Genomic DNA, 16641 nt, shown 5'->3' on the forward strand with positions numbered 1-16641 from the left:
GGGACCCATGTCAGCTGCTGGTGTTGGTCCACTGTGTTTCATCAAGTCCAGAGTCAATGCAGCTGTGTACCAAGAGATTTTAGAGCACTACATGCTTCCATCTGTTGAAAAGCTCTATGGAGATGATGATTTCATTTTCCAGCATGATCTGGCACCTGCCCACAGTGCCAAAACCACCAGTAACTGGTGTACTGACCATGGCATTACTGTCCTCGATTGGCCTGCCAACTCCCCTGACCTGAACCCCATAGAGAATTTGTGGGGTATTGTGAAGAAGAAGCTGAAAGACACCAGACTCAATAATGCAAATGAGCTAAAGGCCGCTATTGAAGTATCCTGGGCATCCATAACACCTCAGCAATGCCACAGGCTGATTGCCTCCATGCCACGCCGCATTGATGCAGTTATCCGTGCAAAATGATTCCCAACCAAGTACTGAGTGCATTAATTGACATTTTCAAATGTTTGATTTTGTTTTGCTGTTATAAATCTTTTTTTTTTACTTGGTCTGAGGAAATATTCAAATTTTTTGAGATAGGATTTTTGAGTTTTCTTAAGCTGTATACCATCCATCCATCCATTTTCTACCGCTTATTCCCTTTTGGGGTCGCGGGGGGCGCTGGAGCCTATCTCAGCTACAATCGGGCGGAAGGCGGGGTACACCCTGGACAAGTCGCCACCTCATCGCAGGGCCAACACAGATAGACAGACAACATTCACACTCACATTCACACACTAGGGCCAATTTTTTAGTGTTGCCAATCAACTTATCCCCAGGTGCATGTCTTTGGAGGTGGGAGGAAGCCGGAGTACCCGGAGGGAACCCACGCAGTCACGGGGAGAACATGCAAACTCCACACAGAAAGATCCCGAGCCCGGGATTGAACCCAAGATTACTCAGGACCTGTATACCATAATCAGCAATATTAAAATAATTAAAGGCTTGCAATATTTCAGTTGATGTGTAATGAATCCAGAATGTATGACATTTTTGTTTTTTTAATTGCATTCAGTGTTGGGACTAACGCGTTACTTTGTAACGCGTTACTGTAACGCCGTTACTATCGGCGGTAACTAGTAATCTAACGCGTTATTTTTTATATTCAGTAACTCCGTTACCGTTACTACATGATGCGTTACTGCGTTATTTTTGCGTTATTTTTTATGTAGTATCGGCTAGAAACTGAGAAGATCTGAGTGTCGCTGCTGAAGAGGCGACGAAAAAGAGGCGCGCCGCGCGCTGTCTGTGTGTACGTGTGTGTGTGTGAGTGTGTGTGTGGGGGAGGGGGCGTGTCTGTGTCTACTATCAAGACGTCATGGCGAACCCCGAAGCCGAGTTTCTTAAAATGGAGATATTTTCAGTACGTTTCTTTTATCGACCACAAAGAAAAGAACATTTTAGCTGAATGTAAGTTTCAAATATGCTGAAACAGCGACAAAAACAACATGCTTCGACGAAGCTAGTAAAGAGACACACTCACCTCCACCTCCAACAGCGGCTGGATTTTAACGAGGCACTGCACACGGGAAGGTACACACACTCTGTCAATTCTCTTATATACTCTTTCATTTTAAACTTTTAGAGTGTTTGATTATCACATCACTCTAAATGTTTAGACTATAAAGTTCACAAACCTAAAGAGGGATACTAGTGGGCCAGGCTAATATTTCCTTTTCTCTAAACTAAGTGGGGAAATGTGTAGAGTGTTCTGGGCTTCAGACATGATTTTATTTCAGAATTCCTTGAGAAAACGCCTGGTTAGGCTTTATGTATGTAGTGTGTGCCTTTCTTGTTTTACAGCTATGTTGTTATTATGCTGTTTGTTACTTATGTATGTTAAGTTGCAGCTATTTAAAATAGTTTTGTCAATTTGTTCTGGTCTGAAACAAATTGGCCCTTTAAAACATATCTTTGTCTTTGTGTGTTGTATGTAGAGCACATTGCTTAGCAGAGTTCAATGATGCAAATGCATGTCAAGTTGAACAACAGATTGTATTATTCTCCAGTGCAATAACAGTACTAAAATGAAGGCTAAAAGGGCATTAAATGGGGCCTTAAAAAAATTAAAAAATATATATATAAGTAACTAAATAGTTACTTTTCACAGTAACGCATTACTTTTTGGTTTAAGTAACTGAGTTAGTAACTGAGTTACTTTTGAAATAAAGTAACTAGTAACTGTAACTAGTTACTGGTTTTCAGTAACTAACCCAACACTGATTGCATTACAGAAAAAAAAGACCTTTATCACAATATTCTAATTTTCTGAGACAGTCCTGTATGTATGTATATGTATATATATATATATATATATATATATATATATATATATATATATATATATATATATATATATATATATATACAGTACAGGCCAACAGTTTGGACACACCTTCTCATTCAATGTGTTTTTTTTATTTTCATGACTATTTACATTGTAGATTGTCACTGAAGGCATCAAAACTACGAATTAACACATGTGGAGTTGTGTACTTAACAAAAAAAGGTGAAATAACTGAAAACATGTTTTGTATTCTATCCATCCATTCATCCATTTTTTACCGCTTGTCTCTTTCGGGGTCGTGGGGGGTGCTGGAGCCTATCTCAGCTGCATTCGGGCGGAAGGCGGTGTAGACTCTGGACAAGTCGCCACCTCATCGCAGGGCCAACACAAATAAACAGACAACATTCACACACTAAGGTCAATTTAGTGTTGCCAATCAACCTATCCCCAGGTGCATGTTTTTGGAGGTGGGAGGAAACCGGAGTACCAGGAGGGAACCCAGGCAGTCACGGGGCGAACATGCAAACTCCACACAGAAAGATCCCGAGCCCGGGATTGAACTCAGTTATATTCTAGTTCCTTCAAAATAGCCACCCTTTGCTCTGATTACTTTTTCGCATACTCTTGGCATTCTCTCGATGAGCTTTAAGAGGTAGTCACCTGAAATGGTTTTTACTTCACAGGTGTGCTTGAAGCTCATCAAGAGAATGCCAAGAGTGTGCAAAGCAGTAATCAGAGCAAAGGGTGGCTATTTTGAAGAAACTAGAATATAAAACATGTTTTCAGTTATTTCACCTTTTTTTGTTAAGTAGATAACTCCACATGTGTTCATTCATAGTTTTGATGCCTTCAGTGACAATCTACAATGTAAATAGTCATGAAAATAAAGAAAACGCATTGAATGAGAAGGTGTGTCCAAACGTTTGGCCTGTACTGTATGTTTTATTTAAAATTGTATTTAAAATATTTTTTTATATATAAACATACATTATATATTTATACATCTAATGAAAATGTGAAAGTTTTTGTTTTTTTGCAGACTTATTAGAACTAAAAAAATGCTCATAAGTATTCACAGCCTTTGCTCAATACTTTGTTGATGCACCTTTGGCAGCAATTACAGCCTCAAGTCTTTTTGAATACGATGCCACAAGCTTGGCATATATATTTTTATCATCCACCATGTAAAATTGCTAATGCTAATCTTTAGCATTTCTATGGCAAACGCAATGTAAATAAGCACTGACCTATTGCAATTTAAAAAGTGGAGCTTTACTATACTTGTGAGCGCCTTCTTCTTACTTTGATGGTATGAAAAATTGTGACGTTACCTAGAGGCAGTCCACACTGAATACTTGACTGCTTGTTTCCTGGCCAAGTGCTTGAGCCGGTGTGCAAAGTTTGCAACCGAACGTGATGTCACATGCAACAAAATGTATCAAAATATACCATCGTTTGATTTTACCTGACTCAGTCCCAGTGGTACACTTCAGTCAGTGCCTATTATAGTACCGTACTTAGTACCTAATCCTGGTAAAAACACCCTTAAAACTCTGCTAATGTGGGATTCAAGTGGCACATGTGGTATACAGACAACCATGGATGCACCACAAAATAATAAAAATTTCATAAATAACTTACTGTTGATGTCCTAGACAGAAAGACTGTATGTTGTATGGCGATCTCAGGTGGCTCACTCGTATTTTTTCATCTCGGTCAGCGGTGATGATGTACTTATCATTCAGCGACATCGTCTGAAAGAAACAAAGTAAATACATATTTGGAAAATATATTACCCTAAATGGCAGGTGGATGCTTCAGTAACGCTTAACTCCGCAATGTGCCTTTCCATCCAGACTCTATAAACATCAGTGAGTGTTGTTCAAGTACACTAATTGGTCTGGACTGAATCGTAACTGGGGAATTTGAGAGATATAGTTTTGATCCCTTAGTTGTTTTTGTATGTTAGTTTCACACCCAGACAGATATTTGAAAAAAAAACAGTGTTTCATAAAATAACTATCAAATAGTGGGATTACGCAAAAATTACTGGACAGATTTGCAGGAAGCTTTGTGGAAAAAAATAAATAATTAAATTCACAATTGCAGCAAACCAGGATATGCAAAAGGAGTGCATAATAACCCGTTTTCAATTTGCGTTATTAACCAAGAACAACAAATGCACAATAGTACTGCTATTATACTGCTATTATATTAACTACTAAACTAACTACTGCTATTATACTAACACTGCTGTCACTTTCATGGTCACTGTTTCAAGTACATTCATTTATTTGTGGAGGTCGCCACTAAAAAATTAGGGCCGCCACATTTAGTTTTGGTGCTACCTTTAAAGTTATAACTCATAAATGGGACTGTCTGTTGGAATGAAGCTTGTCATAACAATTATTTGTAGTAGATGCGATCGTAACTCTGAAACTTAACACAAGGGTCAATATAGCGAGTCGATTATCGCGGGAGTTACATTCCAGAGTCCCCCTAAAGTAGGGATGCTATTCATTTTAGGATTTACATGAATATTGTATGCATTTTAGGTCTTTATAAACCCACCACACACTCTCACAAACCTTTCCGACACGGTCACTAACCTTTTCTACACTCTTAAAAACTTCCCATGTTCTTAAACATTTTCTACACTCTTAAACCTATGTGATTTTAACAAATTTTTTATGGTAATCACTGGTGAGTGTCAATGATGGATTAGCTGTGGAGTATTGATGACGATAAGTGAATGAATGCGGCAAAATATCACCCTAATAGTACATAGTTCATTATTGGTATTTTGTATTATTACATTAGTGCTTACAGTAATTTGGTCTCAAAGTAAAGCTGACAATAATATTGTTAATCAGCAATAATTTCTGGGACAATACAAAGTTTGTTATCAACCCAGGCTGTGTTGCAAACAGCCCCCTTACCAATAGTTTAACATTACATAATACAACTAGAAAATTACCAATACTCGAAAAGTGCAGACCTCTGCCAGGCAACTATCTACCAATAGTAAAAAAATCTTTAAAAAAAATTCTGAATCCAGACGGTGAACCGGATCACCCCAAAAATGTAATCACTTGTTCCTTTATTCCTGAAAGTTGGATCAAAATCCACACAGAACTTTTAAAGATATGTAGTTAATTAACAAACAGACATAATGACAGACACAATTGAAAGATAAATTAAACTAGCATGTCAGTGTGTGTGTTTTCTTCAGCGAGGGGATCCTAACCCTGTTTGTTCACTCTTGCAATGTAAAGTAGTAGTAGTACATGTAATGTCATGTAAAGTAGTATTAGTACATGTAATGTCATGTAAAGTAGTAGTAGTTAATGTAATGCCATGTAAAGTAGTAGTAGTACATGTAACGTCATGTAAAGTACCGGTAGTAGTAGTAGTACATGTAATGGCATGTAAAGTAGTAGTAGTACATGTAACGTCATGTAAAGTAGTAGTAGTACATGTAATGTCATGTAAAGTAGTAGTAGTACATGTAATGTCATGTAAAGAAGTAGTAGTACATGTAATGTCATGTAAAGTAGTAGTAGTAGTACATGTAATGTCATGTAAAGTAGTAGTAGTTAATGTAATGTCATGTAAAGTAGTAGTAGTACATGTAACGTCATGTAAAGTACCGGTAGTAGTAGTAGTACATGTAATGGCATGTAAAGTAGTAGTAGTACATGTAACGTCATGTAAAGTAGTAGTAGTACATGTAATGTCATGTAAAGTAGTAGTAGTACATGTAATGTCATGTAAAGTAGTAGTAGTACATGTAATGTCATGTAAAGTAGTAGTAGTACATGTAATGTCATGTAAAGTAGTAGTAGTACATGTAATGCCATGTAAAGTAGTAGTAGTACATGTAATGCCATGTAAAGTAGTACAAATGATCCAGATCTCTCCCAAGATCGAAGCACTTGTTCCTTATCCTATTTCTGACATTTCCTTAAAGATTCATCAAAATACGCCCAAACTTTGGAAGTTATGTTGCTAATTAAAGGCCTACTGAAACCCACTACTACCGACCACGCAGTCTGATAGTTTATATATCAATGATGAAATCTTAACATTGCAACACATGCCGATACGGCCGGGTTAGTTTACTAAAGTGCAATTTTAAATTGTGCGTGAAATATCCTGCTAAAAACGTCTCGGTATGATGACGTCAGCGCGTGACGTCACGGATTGTAGAGGACATTTTGGGACAGCATGGTGGCCAGCTATTAAGTCGTATGTTTTCATCGCAAAATTCCACAGTATTCTGGACATCTGTGTTGGTGAATCTTTTGCAATTTGTTCAATGAACAATGGAGACAGCAAAGAAGAAAGCTGTAGGTGGGAAGCGGTGTATTGCGGCCGACTGCAGCAACAACACAAACACAGCCAGTGTTTCATTGTTTACATTCCCGGAAGATGACAGTCAAGCTTTACCATTGGCCTGTGGAGAACTGGGACAACAGAGACTTTTACCAGGAGGACTTTGAGTTGGATATGCAGACGCAGTACCGTGAGTACGCATGCAGCTGCGGCTTCCAAACATTTGATCGCTTGCCCGTACGTGCGTGCCGCTATGTGCATGTCACGTACGTAACTTTGGGGACTTTGGGGAAATATATGTGCTGTATGAACTTTGGGGAGGTGAACGGTACTTTGGGCTGTGGGATTGAGTGTGTTGAGCAGGTGTTTGAGTTGTATTGGCGGGTTATATGGACGGGAGGGGGGAGGTGTTTGGTATGCGGGATTCATTTGTGGCATATTAAATATAAGCCTGGTTGTGTTGTGGCTAATAGAGTATATATATGTCTTGTGTTTATTTACTGTTTTAGTCATTCCCAGCTGAATATCAGGTCCCACCCGCCTCTCACAGCATCTTCCCTATCTGAATGGCTCCCACTGCCCTCTAGTCCTTCACTCTCACTTTCCTCATCCACAAATCTTTCATCCTCGCTCAAATTAATGGGGAAATTGTCGCTTTCTCGGTCCGAATCGCTCTCACTGCCGGTGGCCATGATTGTAAACAATGTGCAGATGTGAGGAGCTCCACAACCTGTCACGCTACTCGTCTGCTACTTCCGGTACAGGCAAGGCTTTTTTATCAGCGACCAAAAGTTGCGAACTTTATCGTCGATGTTCTCTACTAAATCCTTTCAGCAAAAACATGGCAATATTGCGAAATGATCAAGTATGACACATAGAATGGACCTGCTATCCCCGTTTGAATAAGAAAATCACATTTCAGTAGGCCTTTAACAAACGAACCAAGTAACTAAAACAACAGTGGTTTTGCCAGCGTTCCTTACAACAGCTAGGACCATGGATAGGTGCCCCATCTTCAGCTCGCCATCTCTCTCCTGGTCCACTACTGAGAAGGAGTATACATCTCCCGATTTATCAGCCACAAGCACCTCGTCTTCTGCCCTGGTAAACACCAGCGACGTGCCCCTCCTCACCAACCACCTGGAAAACACATGACTGGAATCATTCTTTATTTCGGTGGTTCTCAAACTTTTTTCACCAAGTACCACTACAGAAAACACTCTCTAAGTACCAACCTAAAGAGTATTTTATTTATACTGTAATGAACTGGGTCCTATATTATGTTCTGTTCGACATGTAGTTTATTCAATGTTTAACAAATGTTAGGGTTTCCCATGGCTTTGAAGGCATCATTGTTACGCGCACTGCCATGTCTGAGTTTGAGTTTATTTCGAACATGCATGCATACAACATGATACATCACAATTTCCAGTTTCTCTATTCAACGTGTTCGAAAAGGAGTAGGAAGAAGCAGAGCTTATTTAATCCTACCCCTTTTCTTTTACATAGCAGTTGCTAAAACGTTTGTTCACTTCCTGTTTTCAGTTTATTCACAATATACTCCTAAGTAATAACAATAAATAATAAAAGGTGAAGTAAGATATATTTCATATGGTCAGATGAGTAAGATTATCTTGAAAATGAATGGATGCATGAAATAAATTCAGAATGTTTATCATGGTTCTTCTTCTTTGTACTTTGTAAACACTTTCTTGAAGTGGATCATATTAGTACATTGTTTGATTTATTTGCTTAATCCATTCCATAATTTAATTCCACATACTGATATACTGAAGGTCTTAATTGTTGTACGTGCGCACAAATGTTTTAAATTATTTTTTTTCTCTAAGATTATATTTATGTTTATGTATCATATAATGTTTGTCTTTGTTTACATGTGTTCTGCATGTTGATTGGCTGGGAGGCTGAGAAAGGGCGTACGTAAGCGGAGAATGTGGAGAACATTCGGTTCCCACGCGTGATAAGTGATAGTACTGACGGAGTGAGATGGTTCTGTTTGTGTCTTAATTGTTTATTTTGGCGTCGACTACGGCCTACAGTATTCGGATTGTCATGACTTCCATTGAAGGCTGACACACCTTTAGTAATGGCTCAAGTCATTACAATACTTAATAAAGTGATTATTTGTTTGAGGATCATGGATCTATATACCGGTAGTGCATGTTGTGAAAGGGTAGGGGGAAAGCCAAAGCTGTACCTGGTGCTGACACACTCCCATGAATGCTCACACCGAAAGAGGACCAGACGTTTAGAGTCATCGATTAGTGCCACTAGTTTTCCAGATGGTGAAATGGTGAAGGCTAGCACTTCATCACTTCCTGTTTCCTCTGCGAGACTACAGATTGTGAAAAAAAGAAAGGCAAATATAGTTACAATAATGGGGCGACAAACAAATGTTCGAATTCCAGTATTGTGAAAGTATAACACATTTTATCATCTTTCTATTTTACCTGTTATCACTCTGCGGCTGTTTGTCCTTTTTCTCAGCCGTGCTACAGTCAAACACAAATGGCTCGCTGCAACAAAGACACATTTAAATTGGTCAGAGTATGATTTTTTTCCTACATTTAAAACACTTCCTTGTGGTCTCCATAACATGTAATGGTGGTGCATTGGTCCAAATTTTGCATAGATTTTGTTTTACAGGCCATCTTTCTGACTGTCTCTTTAGAATGTCTTATTTATTTGTCTTATTTACGTGCCAAAGCCTTCCTCCAGGCCAAGCCCCCTTGAACTGCGTCTCCACACCGTCAGCCATGTTGTCGTTTTTAGCGCTTCCATATCGAATCTACTGACAGATGTACGCTACTTTTTTAGTAGAAATGGCAACTGTGGGGGATTTAGCATGCATGTGCATGTACAAGCCAGACTGCCCCACAACAATCAAGAAAAATTAGGAACTTATTGACTACAACTGAATAAAAATGGCGGACTCGCGTCCAGCTTTTCGGGTAACTTTTACCATATATAGAGATATTCACTGACATAACTAAGGCAAAATATGTCAGTAAAGTCTCACATTCCAAATGGCTCGTTTGGATCAAGTTTGGAAGAAGGCAAGATTGTTTAATAGTGACTTTGCTATGCCTCCATGTTTTGATTTTAAATTTCAGGATTTATTAGGATCCCAAATACATCAAAACAGGTGACAACAGGTAAGAAAAGTTGGTTTTGCTTAATATTGCCACAGCTGAATACAGTACAGTATGTCAATATATCCTGTGATTACAACTCCGTACAGTAGATGGCATCGTAACCTATACACAACTGGTCTGCCAGAGAATAATAAGACAAAGAAGGAGGGATCAGTGTCGCCAACTTAGTGGCTATATTTACCATGCATTCTGAAAGTATTCACAGCGCTTTACTTTTTCCACATTTTGTAATGTTAAAGCCTTATTCCAAAATGGAATACATTTATTTTTGTCCTCATGTTGCAGCAACGTACAGAGACATCCTGGATGAAAACCAACACTTCCCATCCAATCTGATGGAGCAAGAGAGGTGCTGTAAAGAGGAATGGGCAAAACTGCCCAAAACTAGGTGTGCCAAGCTTGTGGCATCGTATTCAAAAAAACGTGAGGCTGAAATTGCTGCCAAAGGCGCATCGACAAAGTATTGAGGAAAGGCTGTAAATACTTAAATACATGTGATTTTTTTTTGTTTTAATGAATTTTTAAAACAAAATTAAAAACATTTTCACATTGTCATGTTGGGGTGTTGTCAGTAGAATTTTGAGGACAAAAATGAATCTTTTGAAGAAAGGCTATAACGTAAGAAAATGTGTGTAAAGTGAAGCACTGTGAATATTTACCCTACTAGATAGTATTTTCAAAAAAAGATGCAATTCTAGCAACTTTTTTGAGTTTTATTTATCACTTTTGGAGACTCTAAAATGAACGTACAAATCAATCTACTCAACGAACAGCAGCACTTGCTGTGCCCCACCACTTCAGCTTGTAACTTAAACAAAACACACAGATAAGTGTTCCTTTGTATTTCTAAACATATCTGTTTTGCTTTTCATGTTTTTTGCTCTCATGTATTGTGGCCAATTATGAAAATTTGACAGCATAAAGGCTGAAATATATACACACACCCCCACTAATAACTGATTACTGAACTTTGGAGTTTTCACCATGACCAGACTTTTTGTAAACTCAAGCCATAATTCTTGCTTGATAGGTTGTTATGAAAGTGCTAACAAAAGTGTCACCAGTAGGTGGCAATGTGACATCAGAAGACATATGTACATTGCACAGATGAAGAAGACATTTTTGTATCAATTTTACACCTATCCATCCATTTTCTACCGCTTGTCCCTTTTTGGGGTCGCGGGGAGTGCTGGAGCCTATCTCAGCTGCATTCGGGCGGAAGGCGGGGTACACCCTGAACGAGTCGCCACCTCATCGCAGGGCCAACACAGATAGACAGACAACATTCACACTCACATTCACACACTAGGGCCAATTTAGTGTTGCCAATCAACTTATCCCCAGGTGCATGTCTTTGGAGGTGGGAGGAAGCCGGAGTACCGGAGAGAACCCACACAGTCACGGGGAGAACAAAAGATCCCGAGCCCGGGTTTGAGTAGATGCAAAGTTTTGAGGCCTACATTTTGTAATTGGCTTAATGGGTTAGTGCATGTGCCTCACAATACGAAGGTCCTGAGTACAATCCCGGGTTCGGGATCTTTCTGTGTGGAGTTTGCATATTCTCCCCCTGACTGTGTGGGTTCCCTCCGGGTACTCTGGCTTCCTCTCACCTCCAAAGTCATGCACCTGGGGATAGGTTGATTGGCAACACTAAATTGGCCCTAGTGCGTGAATGTGAGTGTGATTGTTGTCTATCTGTGTTGGCCCTGCGATGAGGTGGCGACTTGTCCAGGGTGTACCCCGCCTTCCGCCCGAATGCAGCTGGGATAGGCTCCGGCGGCCCCCCGCGACCCCGAGGGGGACAAGCGGTAGAGAATGGATGGACGGGTTACAATTATCAATCAAATCTTGGAGAATGATTAAGAAAGAGTACACGAGCCCTTTAATTGATATCCTTGTTAAAAACATTTAAAGTGATTTAGGTAGCCCCCCCCCTTTTTTTTCTTCATATTTTTTATTGTTATCTGTATTTGCTTTTGTTTTCTATCCTTGATGTTGAAAGTGCCTTGACTTTTGTGTGAATTATAAATGTATGTTCGATGTTCAATAAAAATAAATAAATAAAAAAAGATGCAAAGTTTTGCTTATACTATTTATTTATAAATATTTGTATCAACACATTATTTTTAAACAATTTAACAAAAATGAAAATCAATATGTGCCCGTCATAGTCCATAAAATTCACTACACTAATTCCAAACTATCCAAAATCTACCCCAGTTAGCAATACCTGCAATAGATGCAAACAATCTCTGGCTGATCGTGTCCATTTGTTCTGGTCCTGCTCTGAACTATGTTCATTTTGGGAGGACATTTCTGACACAACCGGAAAGGCATACGCTCCAAACTTTTCCCCCAACCCATTATCAGACATTTTCGGCATATGCCCTGATAACATGTGCCCGGTACCACTAAAACGCACTGTTGCTTTTACGACCTTGCTGGCCAGGCGATTGATCTTGTTTAATTGGAACTGGCTCACCCCCCATCTCACGGCCGTTGGATTAGAGAGGTTCTCTACAATCTAAAACTGGAAAAACGTAGGTTTTCGCTGAAAGGCTCTGCTCAAGCATTTCAAAGCTCATGGAGTCATTTCTTGCTGTATGTCAACTCTCTTGACTTATGCCCAGACGCAGATGAGGAATAATCTCCCGTTTATATATTATTATTTTTATTTTTTTTCTCCCTTTCTCTCTCCTTTCAGCCTCTGTCTGTCTCTGGCCTCGTATGGGTGCGTGTGTGAATGTGTCTGTTTTTGTCGTCTTACTTGTTATGTTTGTGCCATATGTCCCTTGTTGGTTTGACCTGAGTGGGGTGGGAGGTTTGGGTTTTAAGGGAAAGGGTGTGAAGAATTTACTGACTTTAAAATTGTACTGTTACGACTTGCACTTTTTTCTGTCTATTTGAAAATGTCAATAAAAAGAGTTGGATTAAAAATGAAAATCAACTGATTGATTGATTGATTGATTGAAACTTTTATTAGTAGATTGCACAGTGCAGTACATATTCCGTACAATTGACCACTAAATGGTAACACCCAAATAAGTTTTCCGTACTCGGAGGTCCACTTAAATTGATTCATGATACAGATATATACTAGGGATGTCCCGATCCGATATTTGGATCGGATCGGCCGCCGATATTTGCCAAAAAATGCGTATCGGCAAGGCATGGGAAAATGCCGATCCAGATCCAGTTTTTAAAGAAATTCCGGTCCGTGTTTTCCAACGCACCGATTTAAATAATACATTCCACTTTTTTGCTTCTCCCTAATACATGCTCGGATAGGCCAGTATCGGTATCGGATCGGAGGTGCAAAAACCTGGATCGGGACATCCCTAATATATACTATCATCATAATACAGTCATCCATCCACCCATCCATTTTCTACCGCTTGTCCCTTTTGGGGTCACGGGGGATGCTGGAGCCTATCTCAGCTGCATTCGGGCGGAAGGCGGGGTACACCCTGGACAAGTCGCCACCTCATCGCAGGATGAGGTGGCGATCAATACAGTCATCATACAAGATAATCATCAGAGTATATACGTTTAATTATTTACATTATTTACAATCCGGGGTGTGGGAAGGGGTGGAGGGTAGCTTTGCTTGATATCAACACTTCAGTCATCAACAATTGCATCATCAGAGAAATGGACATTGGAACAGTGTAGGATTGACTTGGTAGGATATGTACAGCAAGTAGTGGACATAGAGATAGAGATCAGAGAGCATAAGAATAAGAATAAGTATCTACATTTGATTATTTACAATCCCGGAGGTAGGATGAGAAAGGAAGTGTGTTAGTTTACGGTTGAAGTTGCCTGGAGGTGTTCTTTTAATGCGGTTTTGAAGGAGGATAGAGATGCCCTTTCTTTTACACCTGTTGGGAGTGCATTCCATATTGATGTGGCATAGAAGGAGAATGAGTTAAGACTAGGGATGTCCAATAATGGCTTTTTGCCGATATCCGATATTCCAATATTGTCCAACTCTTTAATTACCGATACCGATATCAACCGATATCAACCGATACCGATATATACAGTCGTGGAATTAACACATTATTATGCCTAATTTGGACAACCAGGTATGGTGAAGATAAGGTCCTTTTTATAAAAATTAATAAAATAAAATAAGATAAATAAATTAAAAACATTTTCTTGAATAAAAAAGAAAGTAAAACAATACAGAAACAGTTACATAGAAACTAGTAATTAATGAAAACGAGTAAAATTAACTGTTAAAGGTTAGTACTATTAGTGGACCAGCAGCACGCACAATCATGTGTGCTTACGGACTGTATCCCTGCAGATTGTATTGATATATATTGATATATAATGTAGAAATCAGAATATTAATAACAGAAAGAAACAACCGTTTTGTGTGAATGAGTGTAAATGGGGGAGGGAGGTTTTTAGGGTTGGTGCACTAATTGTAAGTGTATCTTGTGTTTTTTATGTTGATTTAATAAAAATAAAAATACAAAAATTTAAAAAACGATACCGATAATAAAAAACTGATACCGATAATTCCCGATATTACATTTTTAAGCATTTATAGGCCGATAATATCGACATCTCTAGTTAAGACCTTTGTTAGATCGGAATCTGGGTTTAGCGTGGTTAGTGGAGCTCCCCCTGGTGTTGTGGTTATGGCGGTAATTTACGTTAAGGAAGTACTTTGACATATACTTCGGTATTAGGGAGGTGTAGCGGATGTTATAGACTTGGCTCAGTGTAAGTTGTTTTACTCTGTCCTCCAACCTGAGCCAGCCCACTTGGGTAGGAGTGAGGTGTGATCTGGGGTGGAGGTCTAAAAGTAACCTGACTAGCTTGTTCTGGGATGTTTGGAGTCTAGATTTGAGGGTTTTGGAGGTGCTAGGGTACCAGGAGGTGCAAGCGTAATGGAAAAAGGGTTGATTGAGAGTTCCCACTAGAATCTTCATGGTGCTTTTGTTGACCAGAGAGGAGTTTCTATAGAGAAATCTCGTTCGTTGGTTGACCTTTTGATTACCTTGGTTGCCATTTTATCACAGGAAAGATTAGCCTCTAGAATGGAACCTAGGTAGGTGACCTCATCCTTCCTGGTGATAACAATGTCACCCACTTTTATAGTGAAGTCACTGACTTTCTTAAGGATGATTTGGGACCCAAATAGGATGGATAATGTACGAATATCAACAAAGTAATAAAATCACTTCCTTATTATAATGTATTACGTATAATTGTTTGAGCTAAACAAAGTCAATGGTGCATAAAAAGCCAAAAACTACTATTGGCTGTAAGTCAAATCATTCGCATAAAAAGACATACACTGATGTTTTACTTGTAGACAAATTACGACATTAGACTGGTTGATTTCCTTTTAAAACAAACATTTCCAAAATAAATACGAGACCACCGTCTGCCACTATTTGTAAATATAAAATTAATGAAAATCAACACATACACTACCGTTCAAAAGTTTAGGGTCACATTGAAATGTCCTTATTTTTGAAGGAAAAGCACTGTACTTTTCAATGAAGATAACTTTAAACTAGTCTTAACTTTAAAGAAATACACTCTATACATTGCTAATGTGGTAAATGACTATTCTAGCTGCAAATGTCTGGTTTTTGGTGCAATATCTACATAGGTATATAGAGGCCCATTTCCAGCAACTATCACTCCAGTGTTCTAATGGTACAATGTGTTCGCTCATTGGCTCAGAAGGCTAATTGATGATTAGAAAACCCTTGTGCAATCATGTTCACACATTGGAAAACAGTTTAGCTCTTTACAGAAGCTACAAAACTGACCTTCCTTTGAGCAGATTGAGTTTCTGGAGCATCACATTTGTGGGGTCAATTAAACACTCAAAATGGCCAGAAAAAGAGAACTTTCATCTGAAACTCGACAGTCTATTCTTGTTCTTAGAAATGAAGGCTATTCCATGCGAGAAATTGCTAAGAAATTGAAGATTTCCTACAACGGTGTGTACTACTCCCTTCAGAGGACAGCACAAACAGGCTCTAACCAGAGTAGAAAAAGAAGTGGGAGGCCGCGTTGCACAACTGAGCAAGAAGATAAGTACATTAGAGTCTCTAGTTTGAGAAACAGACGCCTCACAGGTCCCCAACTGGCATCTTCATTAAATAGTACCCGCAAAACACCAGTGTCAACATCTACAGTGAAGAGGCGGCTGTGGGATTTGGGGCTTCATGGCAGAGTGGCAAAGAAAAAGCCATATCTGAGACTGGCCAATAAAAGAAAAAGATTAAGATGGGCAAAAGAACACAGACATTGGACAGAGGAAGACTGGAAAAAAGTGTTGTGGACGGATGAATCCGAGTTTGAGGTGTTTGAATCACAAAGAAGAACGTTTGTGAGACGCAGAACAACTGAAAAGATGCTGGAAGAATGCCTGACGCCATCTGTTAAGCATGGTGGAGGTCATGTGATGGTCTGGGGTTGCTTTGGTGCTGGAAAGGTGGGAGATTTGTACAGGGTAAAAGGGATTCTGAATAAGGAAGGCTATCACTCCATTTTGCAACGCCATGCCATACCCAGTGGACAGCGCTTGATTGGAGCCAATTTCATCCTACAACAGGACAATGACCCAAAACACACCTCCAAATTGTGCAAGAACTATTTAGAGAAGAAGCAGGCAGCTGGGATTCTATCGGTAATGGAGTGGCCAGCGCAGTCACCAGATCTGAACCCCATTGAGCTGTTGTGGGAGCAGCTTGACCGTATGGTACGCAAGAAGTGCCCATCCAACCAATCCAACTTGTGGGAGCTGCTTCTAGAAGCGTGGGGTGCAATTTCTCCAGATTACCTCAACAAATTAACAGCTAGAATGCCAA

General features: G+C 39.3%; 1 protein-coding gene across 1 annotated transcript in view; it reads right to left on the minus strand.

The window, feature by feature from the left end:
- The window catches only part of wdr4 (WD repeat domain 4), a 37578-nt gene that overhangs the window by 20435 nt on the left and 502 nt on the right, over nucleotides 1–16641 (minus strand). The window contains exons 2-5 of the mRNA XM_061926270.2: nucleotides 9092–9157; nucleotides 8839–8976; nucleotides 7604–7760; nucleotides 3927–4039 (exon numbers count right to left, since the gene is read on the minus strand). Of these exons, the coding sequence (XP_061782254.1) occupies nucleotides 3927–4039; nucleotides 7604–7760; nucleotides 8839–8976; nucleotides 9092–9157 (474 nt within the window). The remainder of the gene's footprint in view (nucleotides 1–3926; nucleotides 4040–7603; nucleotides 7761–8838; nucleotides 8977–9091; nucleotides 9158–16641) is intronic.

This window comes from Nerophis lumbriciformis, linkage group LG31 (genome assembly GCF_033978685.3).
Source record: "Nerophis lumbriciformis linkage group LG31, RoL_Nlum_v2.1, whole genome shotgun sequence".
Lineage (NCBI taxonomy): Eukaryota > Metazoa > Chordata > Actinopteri > Syngnathiformes > Syngnathidae > Nerophis > Nerophis lumbriciformis.